General features: G+C 45.2%; 1 protein-coding gene across 4 annotated transcripts in view; it reads left to right on the top strand.

The window, feature by feature from the left end:
* The first annotated feature begins 1,339 nt into the window (after positions 1–1,339).
* FAM193A (family with sequence similarity 193 member A) overlaps positions 1,340–21,038 on the top strand; it is a 113,548-nt gene continuing 93,849 nt past the window's right edge. For 3 of the 4 annotated variants that reach the window (XM_034672204.1, XM_011221429.3, XM_011221430.3), the window contains exon 1: positions 13,416–13,661. In XM_034672204.1, the coding sequence (XP_034528095.1) occupies positions 13,434–13,661 (228 nt within the window). In that variant the 5' untranslated portion in view covers positions 13,416–13,433. Of the gene's footprint in view, positions 1,680–13,415; positions 13,662–21,038 lie in introns of those variants that run through there. The other variant, XM_034672205.1, reaches the window with a different exon arrangement.

Below are 21,038 nucleotides of genomic sequence, written 5' to 3'. Positions count from 1 at the left end.
AGATGCTTAACGACTGTGCCACCCGGCGCCCCTTACCTAGTGTCTTTTACTTAGCACTGCCACAATATTATGTCAGCATGGAATCAGTATAAATATTTTTACTGAAATATTTACATTCCTTTTTTCATACCTAGTCTTTGAAGTCTAGTGTGTATTTTATGATTGGGCATTTTATGGTCTTTAATATTGGGTATTTTATGATCTCAGTTTGGACTTGCTGTATTTCAAGTGCACAGTGGCCACATTTGGACAATGTGGATGGGCAGCTCTGTCTTTTGTTGGTTTGGGGATTAGCTTAAAGCCATCTAAAATTGCATTTGACTTTCCTCTTTAAAAAGTATTTTTTTTATTGAGGTATGATGACATAACAACATTATATTAGTTTCAGGTGTACAATCTAATGAATGATTTAATATTTGTATATATTGCAAAATGATCACTGCAATAAGTGTAGTATCTTTCATCATACATAGTTACAGAATTTTTTGGAGCAGTTTTAGGTTCACAGAAATATTGATCAGTAAGTACAGGGAGTTCCCATGTTCCCCTCCCCTGTCTTCACAGATGCACGTGCTCCCACACTGTCAGCATCCCCCACCAGAGTGGGACATTTGTTATAGTTGATAAACCTACATTGACAGATCATCATCACCAGAGTCCATAGTTTCCAGTGGGAGTCACACTTGGTATTGTACAAATGTAAAATGACACGTATCCATTATGAGGGTATCATGCAGAGTAGTTTCACTGCCCTCAAAATCCTCTGTGTTCCATCTTTCCATCCCTCCCTCCCCCAAACCCTGGTAACAACTGATCTTTTGGTGTCTCTGTGTCTTCACCTTTTCCAGAATGTCCTGTAGATGGAATCATACAGTGTGTAGCCTTTTCAGATTGGCTTCTTTCCCTTAGTATGTGCATATTACTCCATGTCTTTTCTTGATTTGATAGCTCGTTTGTTTTTAGTACTGAATAATATTCCACTGTCTGGATAGATCATAGTTTATCCATTCACCTTCTGAAGGACATCTTGGTTGGTTCCAAGTTTTGGAAATTTTGAGTAAAGGTGCTGTAAACATTCATATGCAAGTTTTTGTGTGGATCAAAGATTTCAGCTCCTCTGGGTAAATACCAAGGAGCATGATTGCTGGATCATATGGTAAGAGTATGTTTAGTTTTGTAAGAAACTGCCAAACTATCTTCCAAAGTGGCTGCACCATTCTGCCTTCCTGTGAGCTGTGAATGAGAGTTCCTGTTGTTCCACACCCTCGCCAGCGTGTCCTGGATTTTGGCCATTCTGATGCGTGTGATGTGGTATTTTGTTTGGATCAGTGTTGTTTCTGTTTTTTGGTTTTTTTGTTTTTAACTGACCACATAGCTCACGTTTGTGGCTTGTGTTTTATTTCTCTTAGAAAGAGCTAGGGTGGACAGCTCTGAAGGAGTTGAAAAGGAAGGAAAAGAGGCTGTTAGTAGGGAGAGGTGGAAGCGTGGTCCTGAAGAGGGTGCTTTGTTTCTTCAGCCTAGTAGTAACAGTGTGCTTGTGTCCTCATGGAAATGATGCAGGAAAGAAGGAAAGCTTGATGATCCGAAGAATGGAGGGGAGAATCCATAGAACAAAGTCCTCAAGCCGATGGCGGGGCCTGGTGCCTGAGCAGAGGTTTCGCCTAGGCGAGGAGTGATGGGTAAGCATGCCAAAGAGCACAGCTTCAGGCAGATGGTGTGGAGCCTGTGGAAACATGCTGCCAGTGGGTTTTCAAACACACCGTTAGGCCTCCGTGCCACCATCAGCAGGATGTGGATCTACCCGTCTTCTTTCGTTCTGCAGCACTGAGTGTTGTCATCGTCTTTAAATGTTTGCAAAGTTTTAGCAAGAGGCCTCTGCTCTTCCCCTTGTTGTGAGACCCACAGAGACAGAGCTTTGACAGGCACCCGCACATCTGGCCAGGGTGCCCTGTTGATGCACACATGCTCGGGGTGTCTCGCTCCTGCTGCCATCCACCTGCACACGTCTTTCACTTGTAAGTGTCCGCTCTGCTTCCCCTTAGCTTGATCTTCGCACCTCTGCTCCTTTTCCTCTCCAGCTCCTGCCAGGAGGCACCCCTCCCTGTTCTTTTAAACTCTTAGCCCTTTGATGAAAGTTTCTGTGCCTTTTTATTCTGACTCATCTCCCTGCCTTGTGAATTTCTTGGATCATAAAAATTTTAGTAACAATCCTGGAGATCGATTCAATGTTATCAAAGTCTGTATTATGGGAAGTTGAGGATTCTGTAAAACGCAAGTACTTTTTGTGGTTATTATTTTAGGTCACTGGCTAATCTCTGGTTTGGCTCTCCTAGGGCCAAGTGCCTCCCTGTAGCCCCGTGAATGGTGGTGATGGTGATAGGAGTGGGGTGGATGGTGGGGGCTGGCCTGGGCCTGGCTGCCTGGGTTAGCGAGGCCACACTGACGACGGGCGTGCCAAGTGCGTGAGTGGCTGGCTACTTTTGGAATAACTCAGGTCACTCAGTTTTCAGATGTTGCCTGTCCCACTTAGGGTTTCAGATTCAGAGCCTTTCCCAGCTTCTGTTCTATTTATGTGTTTTTTTTCTTCCCCTCTGGAAGAAAATTTCTGGGTTTTGCTGTAAAGACCATTAGCACCCGATACAAAATGACTGGCTACTGGGACTTTCAGATTTTAAAGGGGATGCAAACTGTAGCCAGAGAAGTTGGTAGTATTTTGATATCAACTGTTATTTGAACACAGTAGATTATTTGTATTTTAAAGATTGGTGAAGAGGAATGTAAGAAATACATAGTTCCAGAGCTATAAGTCTTTTTTTTTTTAACTGTGTGATTTGCTGCTATTAATAAATTCAAGTTATTTTTCTCTTTTGCCGTATGGAGCTTAAATGCAGAGACCCGAAGTATTTTGTAAGTATTTGAACGTGTGAATTGCTGTGCTGCCAGATGACAGAGCAGTGGTGCTGAACTGGCCCTGGCATCCTGGCCGGTTCTGAGGCTGGCTGAGACATGTATCTTCTTCCAGATAAGTAGGATCAAAACTAACAATAATTACATTGTTGACGAGACATGGAGCATGACTTCATCTGTATAGAGAAACCGTATTAATAACAGATACATACTTAAAACCATTTTATGTAACTATAGCTCTGGCAGATAGCCAGTACCACTGTGCGTTCCTTAATGCACAGAGCCACCCCATTTACTTATGTAGAACCACTGGTAAGTCGTTCATAGGTAGGTCAATTCAGGAGGTTAACTTGCAGTTTTCAGAAAAAACGGTTGGGGCTCCTGGCTTGGCTGGCTCAGTCAGTTAAGCGTCCCAACTCTGGCTTGATTTCAGCTCAGGTCGTGATCTCGGAGTTGCGAGATCAAGCCTCTTGTCAGGCTCCACGCGCAGCCGGGAGTCTGCTGGAGATTCTCTCTCTCCCTCTCCCTCTGCCCCTGCTCACACATGTGTGCGCTCTCTCTCTCAAATAAATAAGTACATCTTTTTAAAAAAAAATAGTTGCAGGTTTTTTAGGCTTTCTCTGTTTTTTAAATACGTAAACTGATAGTAAATCCTAAAGAAAACTCAATTCCACGTTAGCTATAAAAAGGATGCTATTATAATTTAATAATATGGGATCATATATAATTAATATTTATTGAGTTTTTAGGAAACACCTTTGAAATCTATAAATTGCTAAATATTTACTCTGCGATTATATAAATTATATGTTAGAAAATATTAAATACTTAAGGTAATTTTACACATAACTTATGATTGTTACCAGTTTTTGGTAACTATTTGGAAGAGAGTGTACATATTAATGTTAGTAATTATTTCCCAAACAGTACCACTTGCTTAAAGAACTTGCACGTGCTTTGGGAAAGCTGGGTTCAGGAAGGAAGCAGAAAAGATTGTAGATATTTTAGTGACCACACATACAGTCATCCCTGGACTTCAGCACAGGTAGCTGATAAAAGATCATGTGTAAAAATAAAGAAGGAAATTTGTGATTGATTTGGGGAACACAAAATGTGAATTGCTGATTTGAACTAGTCATTTCATTTCCTTCACTGAACATTTGTTGGATGTCTAGTGTATGCTGGGTGCTTTGTGGGACTTAAAAATTGTTGAGTGTCTAATGAGAAGATGGACATGTGAAAGCTGAAGGTAGTCTGTGTAAAGTACAGAGGGTGTACAGAGTTGGAGTAATTTGTGGGGCTGTATTGGTTGAGGGGTGGAGATCAGGTTGGAGGAGAGCAAAATTCACAGAAAAAGAATGATAGCACAGTGGGTTTTTTTTTTTTTAAGATTTAATTTATTTATTTGAGAGAGAGAGAGACAGCGAGAGAGGGAACACAAGCAGAGGGAGTGGGAGAGGAAGAAGCAGGCTCCTAGCGGAGGAGCCTGATGTGGGGCTTGATCCCAGGACTCTAGGATCACGCCCTGAGCTGAAGGCAGACGCCCAACAACTGAGCCACCCAGGCGCCCCCGCAGTGGGGGTTGAAAGGATGCCTAACAGTTGCCTAGTAAAGCAGGGGAGATTGGTGTTTCAGGGTGGGAGTGGCATGTACTAAGAATGGGGCAGGAGTTTGGAATTTAAGGAGTCTCAACTGGGTCATTGTGAAGTGACTGTGTGACAAGGGCCTTGCATGTCATGCTCAATCCTTTTAGTCAGGGGAGCCATTGAAGGGTTCAGAGCAGAGGAATATTCTCCTCACATGTGTGGTATGAAAGATCATCTCGACAGGAGGTAGGGCATATGTGGAAAGCAGACAGACCTGTGGGCTGGGGACCAATCAGGAAGAGACAATTGTGTAGTATCCGAGGCAGGAGATGTTTAATGGGGCAAAAATAGGCACATTTGTTTTGTGTTTTGTGTACATGAGAATTCTGGCTTTAGCCTTCTGTGAGCTGTATGACCTGAGATGTGCCACTATCACCTGACCACCTTTAGTGTTTTTATGCCCTAAGATGCCATGTTTTTTTTGTGTCTATAATAAGTTTACCTGTAAAGTCTTTAAATAGTAAGTCTGAGTTTTTCATGTTGAATTTGCAGTTTCTTTTTTGGAAATTACTTTTCGAACTAGAGATAAGCCTAGGAAGAAAATGAATTTGGTATTTTTTATTACATATACACATTGGCCACAAACGACAGCTTATACCAGAGAGTGGAAAACCAGTTTACTGAGAAAGGGTAAAATATTTTACATTACAGGTGTAGAACTCAATTGTTGGTGGCATTCTCAAGTGTTTTCAGCAATATTTCCAATTTAGGAATAAATATATTCTCTTGTGGAAAGATTTCTGGGTTACAACATAGCATCTTATGTAAGTAAATTAATACTTTATATAAATATATTTTATGTGTGAGTAGGATATGGGGGATGACACTTGTTTACTGTTTATTCTGGTACATTTATTTTTTAAGAATATTAATGAAATCGGACTGGATTTATCCTCCTGCCTTAAACAAATAAATGAAGAACAAAATGTCTCAAACAGCAGTGTTCCAACACTGGACAGCAGGCAGTGCAGGACAGTGACCCCTGAGAGACAGAAAATAAATTAAACGAGCTTAGGGTTGGCCAAGCTTACTGTCTGGAGAGAATTTGCAAGGCCATGGTTTAGGAAGAAAGGAGGGAGTAGCCCAAAGAGAACCTGGTGGTTTCCTTGAGTTGAGGAGACCCAGCTGAGAACTTGGGGAAGCCAAAGTGAATTTGCAGGGCAGAGTACCAGACGAGAGAGGGCTGCAAAGCAAAAAAGAGTTCTGGAGAGCCGTGCAGGGTTCTCCTTGAATATTCAGCTGGGTATTGATGAGCACATGCATATGTGGAAACTCTGTGTATCAAGGAAGGAACCCAGGAAGTAAGTAGTGGGACAGTCTTTGGAGCTTACTCAGGGCCCCAAACAGTGTGTGTTCCCACCAGCCAGAGTGGGAAAATCTTGTAACGCACAGCGCACTCACAAGGGTATTGCCTCAGTAGTGGGAAGGATTAAAGGTGCTCTGATCCTGGGAGCATCTCTCTACTTGCCAAACAGGATGCTGCCTGATTCATGAATCACTTAATAAAGCCAATTAGATCTTTAAAAAAAAAAAAAAAAAAGGTGTTCAGATCCCATCTCCCAAATCTTACAGGCAAGCCTTGAAAGGACCAAACTTTTCCTAAATGAGCTCACTATGGCCCACAACAAAGCTCAGAAATATCTGAAGGAGAAAAACAACACCCAGTACCTGATACAGTAAAATTCACAGTGTTTACTATCTAGTCAAAAATCACCAGGCATGCAGAGAGAGAAGCAAGCAAATACGTCCATGATGAGGTTCAAAATAAATAAATAGAAACCGATTCAGAAATGACACATATAGTAGAATTATTAGATAGACATTAACACAGTTGTTATTGCTATATACTGCATATTCAAGAAGATAGGGGAAAGCATGGACATGTTAAGAAGAATCACAGAATGTAAAAAAACCCAAATGAACTTCTGGAGTTACAAACTGCATTGTCTGAGATGAAGAATACATTACATGAGGCTTAGTAACAGATGAGACACCGCAGGAGAAAAGATGAATGAACTTGAGAATATAGCAATAGAAGGTATCCAAAAAGAACTGTCAGTGAGCCTTGAAACAGCTTTAATCACATGGCCCACTGCATGTGTATGTGTCATTGGAGTCCCTGAAAGAGAGAATGGACATGGGAAATATGGGAAGATATTTGAAGGATTAATGGCTGGAAAATGTGCAATTTGTTGAAAACTATAAACCCACAAATCCAAGCTCAGTAAGCCTCAAGCACAAGAAAGATGAAGAAAATACACCACAACACATCATCATTGTCTCACTGAAAACAATGGTTAAAAGAAAAATACAGTCAGAAAAAAAGATGCATTACATTATTGAACAATGACAAAGGTAGCCGACTTCTCATGAGAAACAGTGGAAGCTAGAAGATGGAGAAAGAACAGCTTTAAAGTACAGAAAGGGGAAAGTACTACCTAGAATTCTAAACCAGCAGAAATATTTCAGAAGTGAAGATGAGATAAAAATTTTTCAGATGTAAAAAGCTGAAAGAATTCATGGCCAGTGGATCTTCATCACAGGATACGGTAAAGGAAGCTCGGAGCAGAGGAGAAATGACACCAGACGGCAATCTGGGTCTATGTGGAGAAAGGACAGACACTGGAGATTGTAACTGTATGGGGAAAATACTTTTTATATTACTTTAAAATACAATCGTGTATTTAAAGCAAAAACAATGGGACGCCTTCTTGGCTCAGTCCATAGAGCATGAGACTCTCGATATTGGTCATGAGTTCAGGCCCCATGTTGGGGGTGAGGTTATGTAAAAATAAAATCTTAAAAAAATTTTTTTCTTAAGAAAAAAGCAAAACCAACAGTGCATTATAGGGCTTATATGTAGAAGTAGCATGTCTGACAATAACACCAAGAATGCCAGGAGAGGGAGTGTAGGGCTCCTGTGTGTGCAGTCCTTAAAGCCTTATTTGATGGCTGATTGTGGTAGGTTAAAATGTACACTGTGACAGCATGGTACTGCCACAAAAACAGACACATACATCAATGGAACAGAATAGGGAACCCAGAAATGGACTCAACTCTATGATCACATAATCTTCGACAAAGCAGGAGAGAATATCCAATGGAAAAAAGATGGTCTCTTCAACAAATAGTGTTGGGAAAATTGGACAGCCACATGCAGAAGAATGAAACTGGACCATTTCCTTACACCACACATAAAAATAGACTCAAATGGATGAAAGACCTGAATGTGAGACAGGAGAACACAGGCAGCAACCTCTTCGAACTCGGCCACGGCAGCTTCTTCCTAGACACATCGCTAAGGCAAGAGAAGCAAGGGCAAAAATGGATATTGGGACTTCATCAAGATAAAAAGCTTTTGCACAGCAAAGGGAACAGTCAACAAAACCAAAGGACACCCTACAGAATGGGAGAAGATATTTGCACATGTCTTACCACATAAAGGGCTAGTATCCAAGATCTGTAAAGAACTTATCAAACTTATCAAACCCAAAGAACAAATAATCCAATCAAAAATGGGCAGAAGACATGAACAGACATGTCTCCAAAGAAGACATCCAAGTGGCCAACAGACATGAAAAAATGCTCCACATCACTCGGCATCAGGGAAATACACATCAAAACCATGATGAGACACCACCTCACACCGGTTAGAATGGCTTAAATTAACAAGTCGGGAACCAACAGATGCTGGTAAAGATGTGGAGAAAGAGGAACCCTCTTACACTGCTAGTGGGAATGCAAGCTGGTACAACTGCTCTGGAAAACAGGATGGAGGTTCCTCAAAAAATTAAAAATAGAGCTACCCTACGACCCAGCAATTGCACTACTAGGTATTTACCCCAAAGATACAAATGTAATGATCGGAAGGGACACTTGCACCCCAATTTTATAGCAGCAATGTCCACAATAGCGAAACTATGGAAAGAGCCTAGATGTCCATCGACAGATGAATGGATAAAGAAGATACGGTGTGTACACACACACACACACACACAGGAATATTACACAGCCATCAAAATATGAAATCTTGCCATTTGCAATGACGTGGATGGAACTAGAATGAAAATAAGTCGAACTTATTTCAAGTGGATGGAACTAAGTGAAATGAGTCAGAGAAAGACAATTATCATATGATCTCACTGATATGTGGAATTTAAGAAACAAGGCAGAGGATCATAGGGGAAGAGAGGAAAAAATGAAGCAAGATGAAACTAGAGAGGGAGACCAACCATAAGAGACTTTTAATCTTTCAGGGCACCTGGGTAGCTCAGTTGGTTAAGCATCTGCCTTTGGCTCAGGTCATGATCCCAGGGTCCTGGGATTGAGCCCCACATTGGGCTCTCTGCTCAGTGGGGGGCCTGCTTCCCTCTCCCTCAGCTGCTCCCCATGCTTGTTCTCTCTCTCTCTCTCTATCAGATAGATAAATAAAATTTTTTTTAAAAAAGAGACTCAATCTCAGGAAATGAACTGAGAGTTGCTGGAGAGGAGGGGGGTGGGGGGATGTATGGGGTGGCTGGGTGATGGACATTGCGGGGGGGGTGTTATGAGCGCTGTGTGTTGTATAAGACTGATGAATCACAGACCTGTACCCCCGAAACAAATAATACATTATATGTTAATTTTAAAAAGTGTATACTGTGACACTAAAGCAACCACTCCGAATGGAAAAGTATATAGCTCACAGTCCAACAAAAGAGATAAAATAGAATCATAGAAAATACTCAATTTTTAAAAAGTGGAAAAAGAGGAAAATGAACAAAAACAAATGGGTCACTAGAAAAATAAAGAATTAGATGGTAAATTTAATAAACTGAACCATATCCCAAAATGTAAGTTACATACAATGCTTTTTTTTTTTTTTTTTTTTGGTAAAGATTTTATTTGAGAGAGAGAGGGCATGAACAGGGGGAGAGGGAGAAGCACACACCCTGCTGAGCAGGGAGATGGACATGGGGCTCCATCCCAGGACCCTGGGATCATGACCTGAGCCAAAGGCAGACGCTTAACCAGCTGCGCCACTCAGGTGCCCCAACTTACATACAATTCTAAAAGTTGCGTAGTAATGGACAGACACAGAACTCAGTCCAGTGGTCACCTGTGCACAGGGGTAGGAGGGAAGCGGAAGGAGGAGGAGGTGGGGTACAGAGGGGCACAAGGAAACTTGGGGGTAATGGTAATGTTCATTATCTTGATTACTGTGGTTTCACAGGTGTGTGTATCTATGTCAGGACTACTCACATTGCGTTCTTCAGGCATCTTCGGCTTACTGTACCTGGTTATACTTCAGTACAGCTGCACATGCTTGTAAAAGAATCAGTGGAGTTTATATTTGTACCTTCCGTTTAATCACAGGTAGTTAGGAGAGCAACCGTGTGGCGAGGCACGAGTATTTGGTGAATTTGAATTTTAGTCAGGTGTCGTATGATGCACACGTGCATATCTCGTAGTAATCTGTAACTTGCTTCGTCTGAAGAAGGCGTGGGGAGTAGAGGTTGCCACCCTTGAGAAGACTGGCTTCATCCTTGAGCACGTCGGTCAAGCGTTGTAAAGTTTTGACTTCGGTTCAGGATGTTGTCTACCCTCTCTCCATGGATCATCTGATCTAGCTTCAGGGCTTTACATACCACATACACTGGTGACCCCAAATTACATATCCCACTGGAGCCTGTTCCCCGAGTGTCTCACTGGTGCAGAACAGCCCCACCACGTTGCTTGGTTGTTCAGCACAAACTTCGTATGTGCAACATCGAAAGCAGACCCTTGGTTCTTGCCGGGGCTCCAGCCTGTTTGGCTGTGTCTGACAGCCCTGTTGGGCTGCCCACTGCCCGGACAGTCGGACCTGTTCTCACCACATCCTCAGGTCCTGTGGCTCTGCCTTCAGCACTCCTGAGCCTGACTGCTCTGTTCCTCCATGGCTCCTGCCTGCAACAGCCTGACCTCTGCCAGAGTTCATTTTTGACACAGTAAAGTTTCTTTTTAAGATGTCAGCTGGCTCATACCTGCCCCTCCGAGAAAGCTTCAGTCTCTTTCCTTGGCCCGCAGCCCAGGTGAGCAACCCCCACCTGCGCCCTTGCTCTGGCAATGCCCCCCCGGCCTTTGTCTTGCACCTCCCGCATGCGCACGTCTGCACTTGGTGCCTCTGCTTGCAGTGCTCCTCTCCCGGATCTGCACACAGCTCTGTGTGTTTCTGTTTGGCCTTAGCCTTTGGGCCTCAGCTTCACTTCACCCTTGTTAAAATGACGTCCTCCTTGTAGCTCTGCTCTGTACCCTTGCTGACTTGATTTTCTTCGTGGAGTACTTACTGCCGTCCGATGGCAGGTGCTTATGTCTGAGTTTGCCTGTCTGACATCTCTCTGGAGCCAGCAGGCCCTTTCGGCTACTCGCAGTTGCTTCTGTGATCTAAGCTGTCACGATGCCTGGCACAGTGTGTATTTCAAATGTTTATGGCAGAGGGCTTCCTCATCTCAGAGCTCTTCCCTGCACTCAGTCCAGGGAAGACTTGTTTCTGCCTTTCCTCCTCTGCTTGTCCCCAACATCTGCTTCCTTAGCAGTCTTGTCAGCTCTCCCTGAACTCCTGTTCCCATCTCATCTCTTCCCCACATACAGACTCATCACCCTGGTAGCACTTCCCCCTTCCTCCCCTGGCCTCCTGACCCAGAGCCTTTCTGCTTGGTCTCAGGAATGTCCCTCTCCCGGGTACCTGTGCGGGTACCTATGCAGTTTCTGCCGGTTCCAGACATCAGGTGTCTCCTTGAGGAAGTTCTCACTGGCCATCCTAACTGGGAAGGCACTCCCCAAACCCAGACACTCCTGCCTGCTCTATGTTTTTTTCCTTCTGAGTGACCACTGTCTGATGTTCAGTATTTTTTTCCTTACCTGTGTTATTTGTAGTCTTTGTCTTTGACAGGGATATTAGTTCCCTGTGGGCAGGGAACTTTGTTTTAGTATATTGCTGTGTCCTCTGTACCTGGACAAGTGCCTTGGCACATGGTGGCTCCCAGTAAATACTGGACAGACAGGCTGACGGTGGGTGAATAGACAGATGATCTGGGGCTGAACTGGTTACCCTCAGGTCAGCTCTGGCTCTTCTAATCTCTGGTTTGGAGACTTTGTAACTTTGAAGCCCAGCAGCTCCTTCTCTGAGTAAAAAGGTGGCCCAGAAAGATCTGAAGGCTGTGGCTGTTCTATTGATGATGGGTTTTTTTCCCCTAGGCCTAGGGACAAGAGATGGTTTTACATAGGTTAAATCAGCGTGATTTTGGACATTGTCTAATTTCTACATCTTGGATCTGTAGAGACAGAGAAAGACCTCTCCTCTCATGGTATTCCATGGTTTGAGGAGTAGTCTGGAGCTTTCTGTAATACCACTCACTGGGATATAGTACTCAGTTCCCTCACCTCACTGCCCAGACATTCAAATGGCTACTGCGCTGGGTTTGGTTAAATCTGTGGAAACTGCAGATGTGACAGGTGTAAGCAGTTTTGGTCACTGGACTATAAAAGCAGATAAGAATGTATGTGCAAGTCTTAGTGCTGCTGTTTTTCACTCTTTTAATTATCCATTCATTCATTTACTCATTCAGCCCCCCCGTGTAAGCACCTGACCACCTGTCAGCCATCCTGGGCTTTAGAGATTGAGCCCGTGGCCTTTTGAGAGTGCTCGCTCAGCTGTGGAGCCGGTCGTGGAAAGGCACGCTTGTAGTCGAGCTAACAAGCACAGCCAAAGACCTCTGTGAGCCTTGGGGCAGGAGAACAGAGAGAGAGCCGCGGGCGGAGGAAGAGCTGGGCTGCTGACTGGGCAGGTCTGGGAAGGTGTTGGAACCTGGGTGGAACCCGAGACTTTGTAAAATACTTTGAGGTTGCAGCCTGAAGGGTGGCCTTGGTCCTGGTCCACCTTTGCCCCCAGTGTGTCCCATGCCTGCGGATGGCAACGGAGGACTGGGGGATTTCTGTAGCCTTAATCCCACACGTGCTCTGGCTTGGGACCATGGCAGTCTTGGAAGGCCATGCCTGGCTTTCCCTGCTTACCTGCTGCCCAGGTGAACCTCTTTTGAAACTCTCTTCAGGATTTGCAGGACGGTCCCTCTGTGCAGACGACCCAGTTTGGGCTCACATTGATATGGATTAAAGTCTTGGCCCCTGCTTGCTAACCTTTTGACTCCATTTGACTCCAGGCCTGTTTTAAATCTGTGGAACTTGTTTGTGTGTTTTTAAGGCTAATTTTCCTTTTCTGATAGGGTGATTGATAATCTTTTGAAGGGAATCTAGGGTAATGATCTTGCCTCTTACCTATTTGAAAAAGCAGACATTGAAATTGGGTAGCTGGAGATGAATTGAGCAGAACTGATGCTGAGCCGGAAGGGAGGCAGGGTCTTGGATGTGTGGTACCGGGAGACTCCTGATGTTTGTCTTGCTTCTAGAACTGGAACACCACCTCTGACGTGGTTGGAATCTGCACACACACCCTTAAGCCAGAATAACCGCCTTCGGTGTGAGCCCTTGTGTGCACACACCTCTGGAATAGTGGCTTCAAACTCTGCCGATGGTCAGGAGTCCTGGCATCCTCTGTGTGAGAACTGCGATGGACAGCTCTCAGTGTGTAGGAAGAGTAATATTGATGTCTGGGTGAAGGGGCTAATTGGACAGTTTTCTAACTCTTACTAAGATGTTCTTTATGGTCCTTCTCTTTATTCAAAGTACTATGAGTTTCTAGTTTACTAGATACAGTTTTATTTAACAAATTCCCTATTTGATGCTTATGTAAACGTACATTGTAATTTTAAAAACTGTATTGTACTTTTAAATGATCTTGGCTTTTTGGATCATGTTTTGAAAATAGAATTTTTTTTTCTGTTCCAGACTCCTTTTAATTTTGGCATGAATCACAGAACACCACCCTACCCTGCTGGGGATTATTGTCTTCTGTGCAGAAGTGAGCGGAAAGACTCTTCATTCTTAGAGAGTGGGATTAAGACTGCGAGCAAATTGGCCCTCTCCATGGCTCCCAAGGGCAACAGCGTGCTGCACCTGCCACTGTGGGTGTGCCCGGACTGCCGGCGGACTGTGGAGAAGGAAGAGAGGCACAGCGGCCTCGACCAGCCGTCGGTGAGTGCCCTGCACAGGACGCGTGGGCTTGTCAGCCTTCCAACCCTGTGGATTACAGAGCTAAATGGGGAATGAAATAATTTGGGTTAGCTTTCTGGAAGGAAACTCTTCTTGCGCCATCTTCTGGTCCTTGCTCCACCGTCTGAGATTTTCTTCCTGGCCTTCTGTCCACGTCTGCAGGAGGTAGTAGGGACCTGCCCTCCTTGGTCTCACAACTTGGTCAGCATGCTTAGGGGGCCCAAAGGATGTGTTTTTGCTTTTTTTAGCCTGGCCTCAAGGTTTCTTTGAAAATGCAGTTTGCTGGAAAGCTCAGAGGCTCTTAGAGTGTTTGGTTCTGGCCAGTTCCATGTGCTAGTAACTCACCTGAAATTTTTTCCCAGACGCAGTTCTTAATTCTGGGGTTTCCCACCCTGTTTTTTCTTGATTTCTTGCCTCACCTGAATGTAGGCGTTCTTGAGGTCTTCAGGCTTACATGGGAAGTCCATAACCTTAGTCTGCTCTTTGGCCCAGGTGTGTGTTAGTGGCTGTGGGCCTGAAAGGGCTTTTGAGTCTGCTCTTTAGGTTCTAGAAGGACTTGGCTTTTGCAAGCACGTGAGGCTCCACATTCTAGGGCTTTTCTCTTCCTTTTATTTCTGCCTGTGAGCAGCTTACTGTTTTCTGAGCTCTTCTGATGCCTCACTCCATGCAGCCGCCAACACCAGCTTCCACCACTAGCACGCTCTGTTGTGCGTGGGGACTGCTGTCGAGGTCAGATGCGCCGCCCTGGTAAATAAACGGGCTGCTGCACGGCATGAGTCTCCTTCCTCTCCGGTCTCCTTGGCTTCCTTCCCGCCTGCCGCCGCACCAGTGACTTCTGTTCTAGGGGCTCCTTGAAGGCAGTGCCAAATCGTGCCAGTTTCTGCCCTGGGATTTGAACAGCTAAACCTCGAGATCGCATCGTTTATTGGGATAAAAATTGTTTTCTCCCCCCACCTCCTCTCATGTGCCCCCTCATCCTGTGTATTCTCCTCAGTACCTCTTTCTGATACGCTGCACATTCAGCGTCTTCATTTTGCTTGTCTCCTTCACTGGAATACACACTCCACAAGGGCCGCTGTTTTTGTGTATTTTCTAACCAGGAACAGTGCCTAGCCTGGCCTATTTTAGGAAACCCAATATTTGAGTTAATGAATGAAGGAACATGGAAGTGAATAAACCATGGACCCCCCCTCAGAAGGGTTAAAAAGATGGTGTAGTCGGTCTTAAGTGTTTCACTCTCAGATCTTCTTGCTTTTATCATTTTATTGTTTTACTTTGTTTCCTTCCCGTGGCCTCTGAGAGTGTGTGACCTTTGGCCTGCTCCTTCGACGGGAGGCGGCCGTGCCGCGCCAGTGCGGGGCGCCCGCTCGCCGGCACCAGGCTCCGGTTCCCTGCCCGAAGCGCCGCCGTGCCGCCTCAGCTTCCCGCCTTGCGTCATCGGTGCGGTCCTGCTCCTCTGTCACAGCCGGACCGTGCCTGCGCCAGAAGGGCAGCTGGTGCAGCCTGGTTTTGGAGACAAGTAGAAATCGCTGCGATTTCCTGGAAGTTGTCCTGCCGCACTGGCGGCCTCATCCCCTGACTCCCCGCTTGTCCTGGGTAACGGATTGTCACATGAGGCTTTCTCTCATCAAAGAAGTGATGCTGGGCGCCACGGAGGAAATGTTCGCCTATGTTCGTAGACTTAGACCTTCTGCTGCTTTTGTAAAGTTGGTGTGTTTGTTCAAGCTGGCTAAAATTGCTGGCCCTTGTTTTACAAAATGAGATATAATTTACATCTAGTAAAATTCTCTTACAGTGTATATATAGTTCAGTGGGTTTTGGCAGATTTTACAGTTGTGTAACCAGCACTACTGCAGTTAGGGTGTAGAACGTTTCCATCACCCCCAGAAGTTCCCCTGGTCACGTTGGTAGCCCTGCCCCTCTTGTAACCACTGACCTGATTTTTGTCTCCATGGTTTTGCTTTTTCTAGAGTGTCACATAGACTCCTTCCACTGGGCATAATGCTTCTGAGAGCCATGCACCAGTAGTTTGTTCTCGCTATTGCTGGATAAATTGTAGAGACGCACCACGCTGTGTTTATCCATTCACCAGTGACGGGTGTTTGGGCTGTTTCCAGATTCGGACTGTTTTGCATAAAGCTGTGTGAAGCTTGTATAGGTCCTTCTCGGGACATTCTTTCTACATGATGCTGGGGCGATTTGCTTTTTTGGTTAAGGACTTCTCGTCTGTGCTCACAAAGGATGTTTGCCTGAAGTCTTCTTGTCTTTAATGTCTTTCAGGGCCTCATAAATGATGAGTTCAGATGTGTTCCTGCTTCATCTCTTTTTTGGAAGAGTTTGTGTAGAATTGGTGTTACTTCTTCCTGAAGCATTGCTGGTTCTTACTTTCTGTTTCTCTCAGACTGTTTGGTGGAATGCCAGGCAGTTCGTGGATGAGACCGCAGGGGCCGGGGGGTGCAGTTATTCAGCAGTCGCCCCCCCCTCCCCCCACACACTCCTGGGGCGCTGGGTCAGTTCGGTCGGCACTGGAGCCGGCCTGGCTTTGCTCTTGTTGCCCCACACACTCATTTCTCTAGCAGTGTGTGCTGCACCCTGGTGCTTGTGTGGGCTGGGGAGGGGTCTTCACATTCCAGCCCCCTTTGTGTGGCGCTGGGCCACCCTTAGTCCCCTTCAACATGAGCCTCCCACCGTAGTATTTTCCCTGCCTGGCTCCCACCGCCCCCATTCAGCCTAAACCTGGGGCAACCCTGTGCCTGGGGCATCAGGTGCAGCTCTCCCAGTGATCCTGTACCCCCACCCCCATGATAAAAGCCAGTCTGCCAGTGTCTCTAGGGATCTTGGGTGGGACACACCCCCTGTGCCTCCCCAGGGTGGCTGACCTGTGCTTTCTCCCATGGTGGAGAGCTTGCTTCCCTCCCGTCAGTGGATCAGGCCTGTTGCCCCAGGTGAAGGGTACCTGCCACCCCCACAACAAAAGCTTCTTCCTCCCAGAGAAGGTTCGGGCCCAGCAAGGTCACACTGGCTACACTCAGCCTTTAAGGGCTCATTACAAGTGTTGTTGTTTTCTGACCCACTTCAAAGGCTGTGCTCCTTACTCTGCCAAAGGTGAAGCAGTGCATGTGTCCCCGTGTCCTCAGAGGGGCTCCCTGTGCTTGTCTGGCCTTCACGGTCGCCTGAGCTCTCTGGTGGGCCCGGAGTTAGGAGTTTTTCATTGTCAGGGTGGGAGCACTGAGTTATAAAGTGGAAGTGGAATGGAATTGCTCTTTTCTGGGTAAGCATTCAGTTATCACAGGTCGTGGTAGAATATCAGTAAAACTTTGCCCAGCATCCTACCTTTACAGTCCCACACTGTAGACTTCCTCCATTCCTAGACCTTGTCATGCCTGGATGCCCAAGAGGTCTTCCCTGCAGACACCCTGGTCACACCGGCAGGTCCTTCTGACTGCACTGTTCTGCTAGAACAGCCAGAGTTCCAGGACTCAGCATCGCCGTCACTTGCCACTTGCTTGTAAAGCCCCGTGAGTCCTTTGCCTGGGACCTGGCTCAGCACTGCCCTTCTCTCCGCCTGGTGGAATGTTGCTGGGGAACACCACAGGCCTCGGCTCCCTGCTGCCCACTGACATCGTGGCTCCAGGCTGTGAGTAGGCATCTGGCGTGTTGCTCTGGCTTCGTACCCGACCTCAAAAGGGCATGAACCTTCCCTTCTCCTTTCTTCCCAAACCCCACACACCCTCTTTGCCCTACTCAGCTCAGCTGCTGCTGACCCTCACTCACACTCCAGGGAGGAGATTGAAGCGGACACTCAGACCCTGGCTCCTCTGCTACTCCTACAGTCGGGGAAGGCCTACCTCCCTGGGGCTTTCAGGGACCTCTCCCCTTTTATCCTCTCCAGGGCTTTGCTGCTTGGGTTAGTCTTTTCTTCTTACACACCACAGATCTTTTCTTCTGTCCTGCTTATGCCCAGGAGGGTGCAGACGCTCTAGAATTGTCCATTCTTCAAGTAACCCGCCTCTGACCTCTTGATCCCTCTCGGCTGTCACTGTCTCTCCCACTCCCGTCGCAGCCGTGCACATCTCTGGGAAAACAAATTCCTGGTTCAGTTTTTTTTGTGGATAAGAGGTTTTCCATTTCTTTTCCAGTTAGTTTTGGTGAATTATATTCTGAGAAAGTTAGAGTTCCTGCTCTGAAATCGCGTGGAGGCCATGTCTTCGCTTCTTACCGTACCTGCACATACAAATCCTTATCCCTTATATTTGTGCTTTCTCTCTCTCTCTCTCTCTCTCTCTCTCTCTCTCTCTCTTTTTTTTTTTTGGTGAACCAGTCTTGCTAGATCTAAGTCTGTCAGTTTTGTCTTTTCAAAGAAGAACTTTTTAACTTGTCTCTCTTTTCCATTTCATTAATTGCTGTTGTGTGTGGTATAGACTTGATTAGTCAGTGTGTGGCACGTGTGGCAAGTGTTCAGCAGCACAGCCGAGAACAGAGCAGATCGGTCCCCCTCTGACTTGTCTCCTCCTCATCCTCTGTCTTCCTGAGGCTTCCAGTGTTGGCAGAACACCAGAGGTGTTCAGTTCTGTTTTGTGTATTGAAAGGTGTTGATGGCCAACACCACAGTGTCCTGCATTGTAGACATCTGTCAGTAGGTGGAGACATGGAGTCCTCTCACTTTCTTGTCCTTGGAAGAGGGGTGTGGCTGCTATGGCAAGGCAGGGTGCACACCGGTGGGGGTGCTGTCCATTTCTAAGCCTCTTCTGGAGGCTGTGGACAAGTGTCCGGGGCCCCTGCGCCGGGGCGCCAACTGCTCTGGGGAATTGCATTCCTTGCCGATCTCACCTGGAGACCTTGTGGGAAGCTGAGCCTGCTTGAGGGCAGGCAGGGAGACAGCCCTGTCCGACTTTCCGGCTTATGACCACAAATCTGGTTTTTTGTTTTCTTCTTTCTCTGTGGTTACTACTTTTCTGCCTTCCTGAGTTCTCACCCATCCATTTTTATTCTGCTCTGATATGTGCTGGAAACCTCTAATTACTATACTAGATTTTGAAATGTTAGTTGGGTTGGCTCAATTTTAAGTATTATCCAATTTTCATTATTTCAGTTTTCAACCATGAATTGTTTAGAAGTATTTGTAAATACGCAAACAGATCTTTTGGATTACTTTTAATCATTGGCTTTTAATTTAATGCTGCTGGATGTCATGGTCTCTATTTTAATGATTCCTCCCAGTTAGTTACATTTTTCTCAGTGTTCCACGTGTCCTTGAAAATGTGTTCCAGGGTTTAGAGGATTCTGTGTTCCCCCATTAGATCAACCCCTTGTTAATTGTTCTCTTAATTCTTTCTGTGTTTTTACTAATTTTTTAGTGTGCGTAATGTGTCAGTTTCTGAGTAAGATCAGTTAAACTATCCTACTCTGCATGTATGTTTGTCCTTTTTTCCTTATAAATATTTTCATTTTTGCTCTACATTTTATTTTTTTTTTTTGATTTTATTTATTTATTCGACAGAGATAGAGACAGCCAGTGAGAGAGGGAACACAAGCAGGGGGAGTGGGAGAGGAAAGAAGCAGGCTCATAGCAGAGGAGCCTGATGTGGGGCTCGATCCCATAACACTGGGATCACGCCCTGAGCCGAAGGCAGACGCTTAACCGCTGTGCCACCCAGGCGCCCCTTTGCTCTACATTTTAAAGCTGTGCTGGTGAATACATGTTAAAATGACTAAATCTTGGGGGCATCTGGGTGGCTCAGTTGGTTACGCGTCTGCGTTCGTTTGGTCATGCTCCTGGGGTCCTGGGATCGAGCCCGACATCGGGCTCCCTGCGCAGCGGGGAGCCTGCTTCTCCCTCTCCCTTGCCTCCCAGTCCTCCTGCTTGTGCTGTCTCTCTCTCTGTGTCAAATAAATAAATAAAATCTTAAAAAAAAAAAAAGACTAAATGTTCCTTTATTGCACTGAAGCCATGTGTGGTTTCTCCCAAAAGGACTGTTTTGTTTGCTGTTTGCAGAGCTATGGGAGCTCCCTCATCCTCTTCCCCCTCCTTTCAGGTACCATTATTTTCGGTCTCTTGGTGTTGGTGTGTTTCAGGTGGTCTCGTGCAGTCCGCATAGAGGTCGACTTAATTTGGTCTCATTTGAGAGTCTGCATCTCAGTGGTGAAATTACTCTGTCACTCAGCAATTAGGGCTGACCTGTTTGGGTCATGACGCAGGCATCACCCTTAGCTCAGATCCCCTCTTGTGCTGCTCTCAGTCTTGCCCTTCTCCCTGGAGTTGACACCCTCCTGATGTTCTGGCACGTGCTCTCCTGCTCTTATCAGTCATAGCACCCGTATGCCTCTGCTCCTAAACGCTGTTGTCCAGTTTCCTGATGTTTTGAACTTCATAAAAATACCATACAGTACACATTATTTTGTGCCTGATTTATTTTGTTCAACATTACATTTGAGATTCATAAATGTCGTTTTTTTTTTTTTTCATTTTCATTACCATATACTGTCTGCCTTTTGGAGTATACTACATTTTGGTTGTTTCCAGGTTTTGCTATTATGAATGATGCCCTTGGAACACGTGTTCACACATTCTGTTGTATGTACATGTGGGAAAGGAATCATTGAGTCATAGAGAATTTATATAATTAACTGATTACAAGTTAAGATCAATAGCATATTTTTAAATGAAAACTATTTTCCAAAACAAAAATATTTTTGTGAGTAGAGTTGCATTGTTTTATAAATCTTAGTGTTTTGATAATAAAAGACTGCTAGACTCTCATATCTGCTTCTGTGTTCAGCTGTTGTTCTAGGTTGTTTTGATTGAAGTATATGAGAAAAGTAGTATGATAGCTTTTTCAGATAATTGTGGATATTCTTTTTTGATACTGCTCCAAACCATGACAAGTAATGGTTTCTTAATGGTTAGTTGCAGTGTAGAGTATGAAACAATATCAATGAATTTTTCCTGTGTAGTTAAAATACATTGTCTGTCTTGCATTCTGAATGAATATATCTTACCAATTGATGATTTTGTAATAGCATGCACTTGTAAAATAATGATTTACTGAGTTAGGCTGATCTTCCTGATGCTGATACCTTTCATTATTCAGTATTAAAAAAATTATGTTTGTGGGGTACGTGGGTGACTCAGTTGCTTAAGCAGCCAACTTTTGGTTTTGGCTCAGGTCATGATCTCAGGGTCTTAGGATTGAGCCCCATGTCAGGCTCTGTGCTCAGCATGGAGTCTCCTTGGGCTTCTCCCTCTTCCTGTGCTTCTTTTTTTTTAAAGATTTTATTTATTTATTCGACAGAGAGACAGCCAGCGAGAGAGGGAACACAGCAGGGGGAGTGGGAGAGGAAGAAGCAGGCTCTTAGTGG

Source organism: Ailuropoda melanoleuca, chromosome 11, assembly GCF_002007445.2.
Source record: "Ailuropoda melanoleuca isolate Jingjing chromosome 11, ASM200744v2, whole genome shotgun sequence".
NCBI lineage: Eukaryota > Metazoa > Chordata > Mammalia > Carnivora > Ursidae > Ailuropoda > Ailuropoda melanoleuca.
The sequence above is the reverse complement of the archived record's forward strand: the minus strand, read 5'-3'. Positions and strand labels throughout refer to the sequence as shown.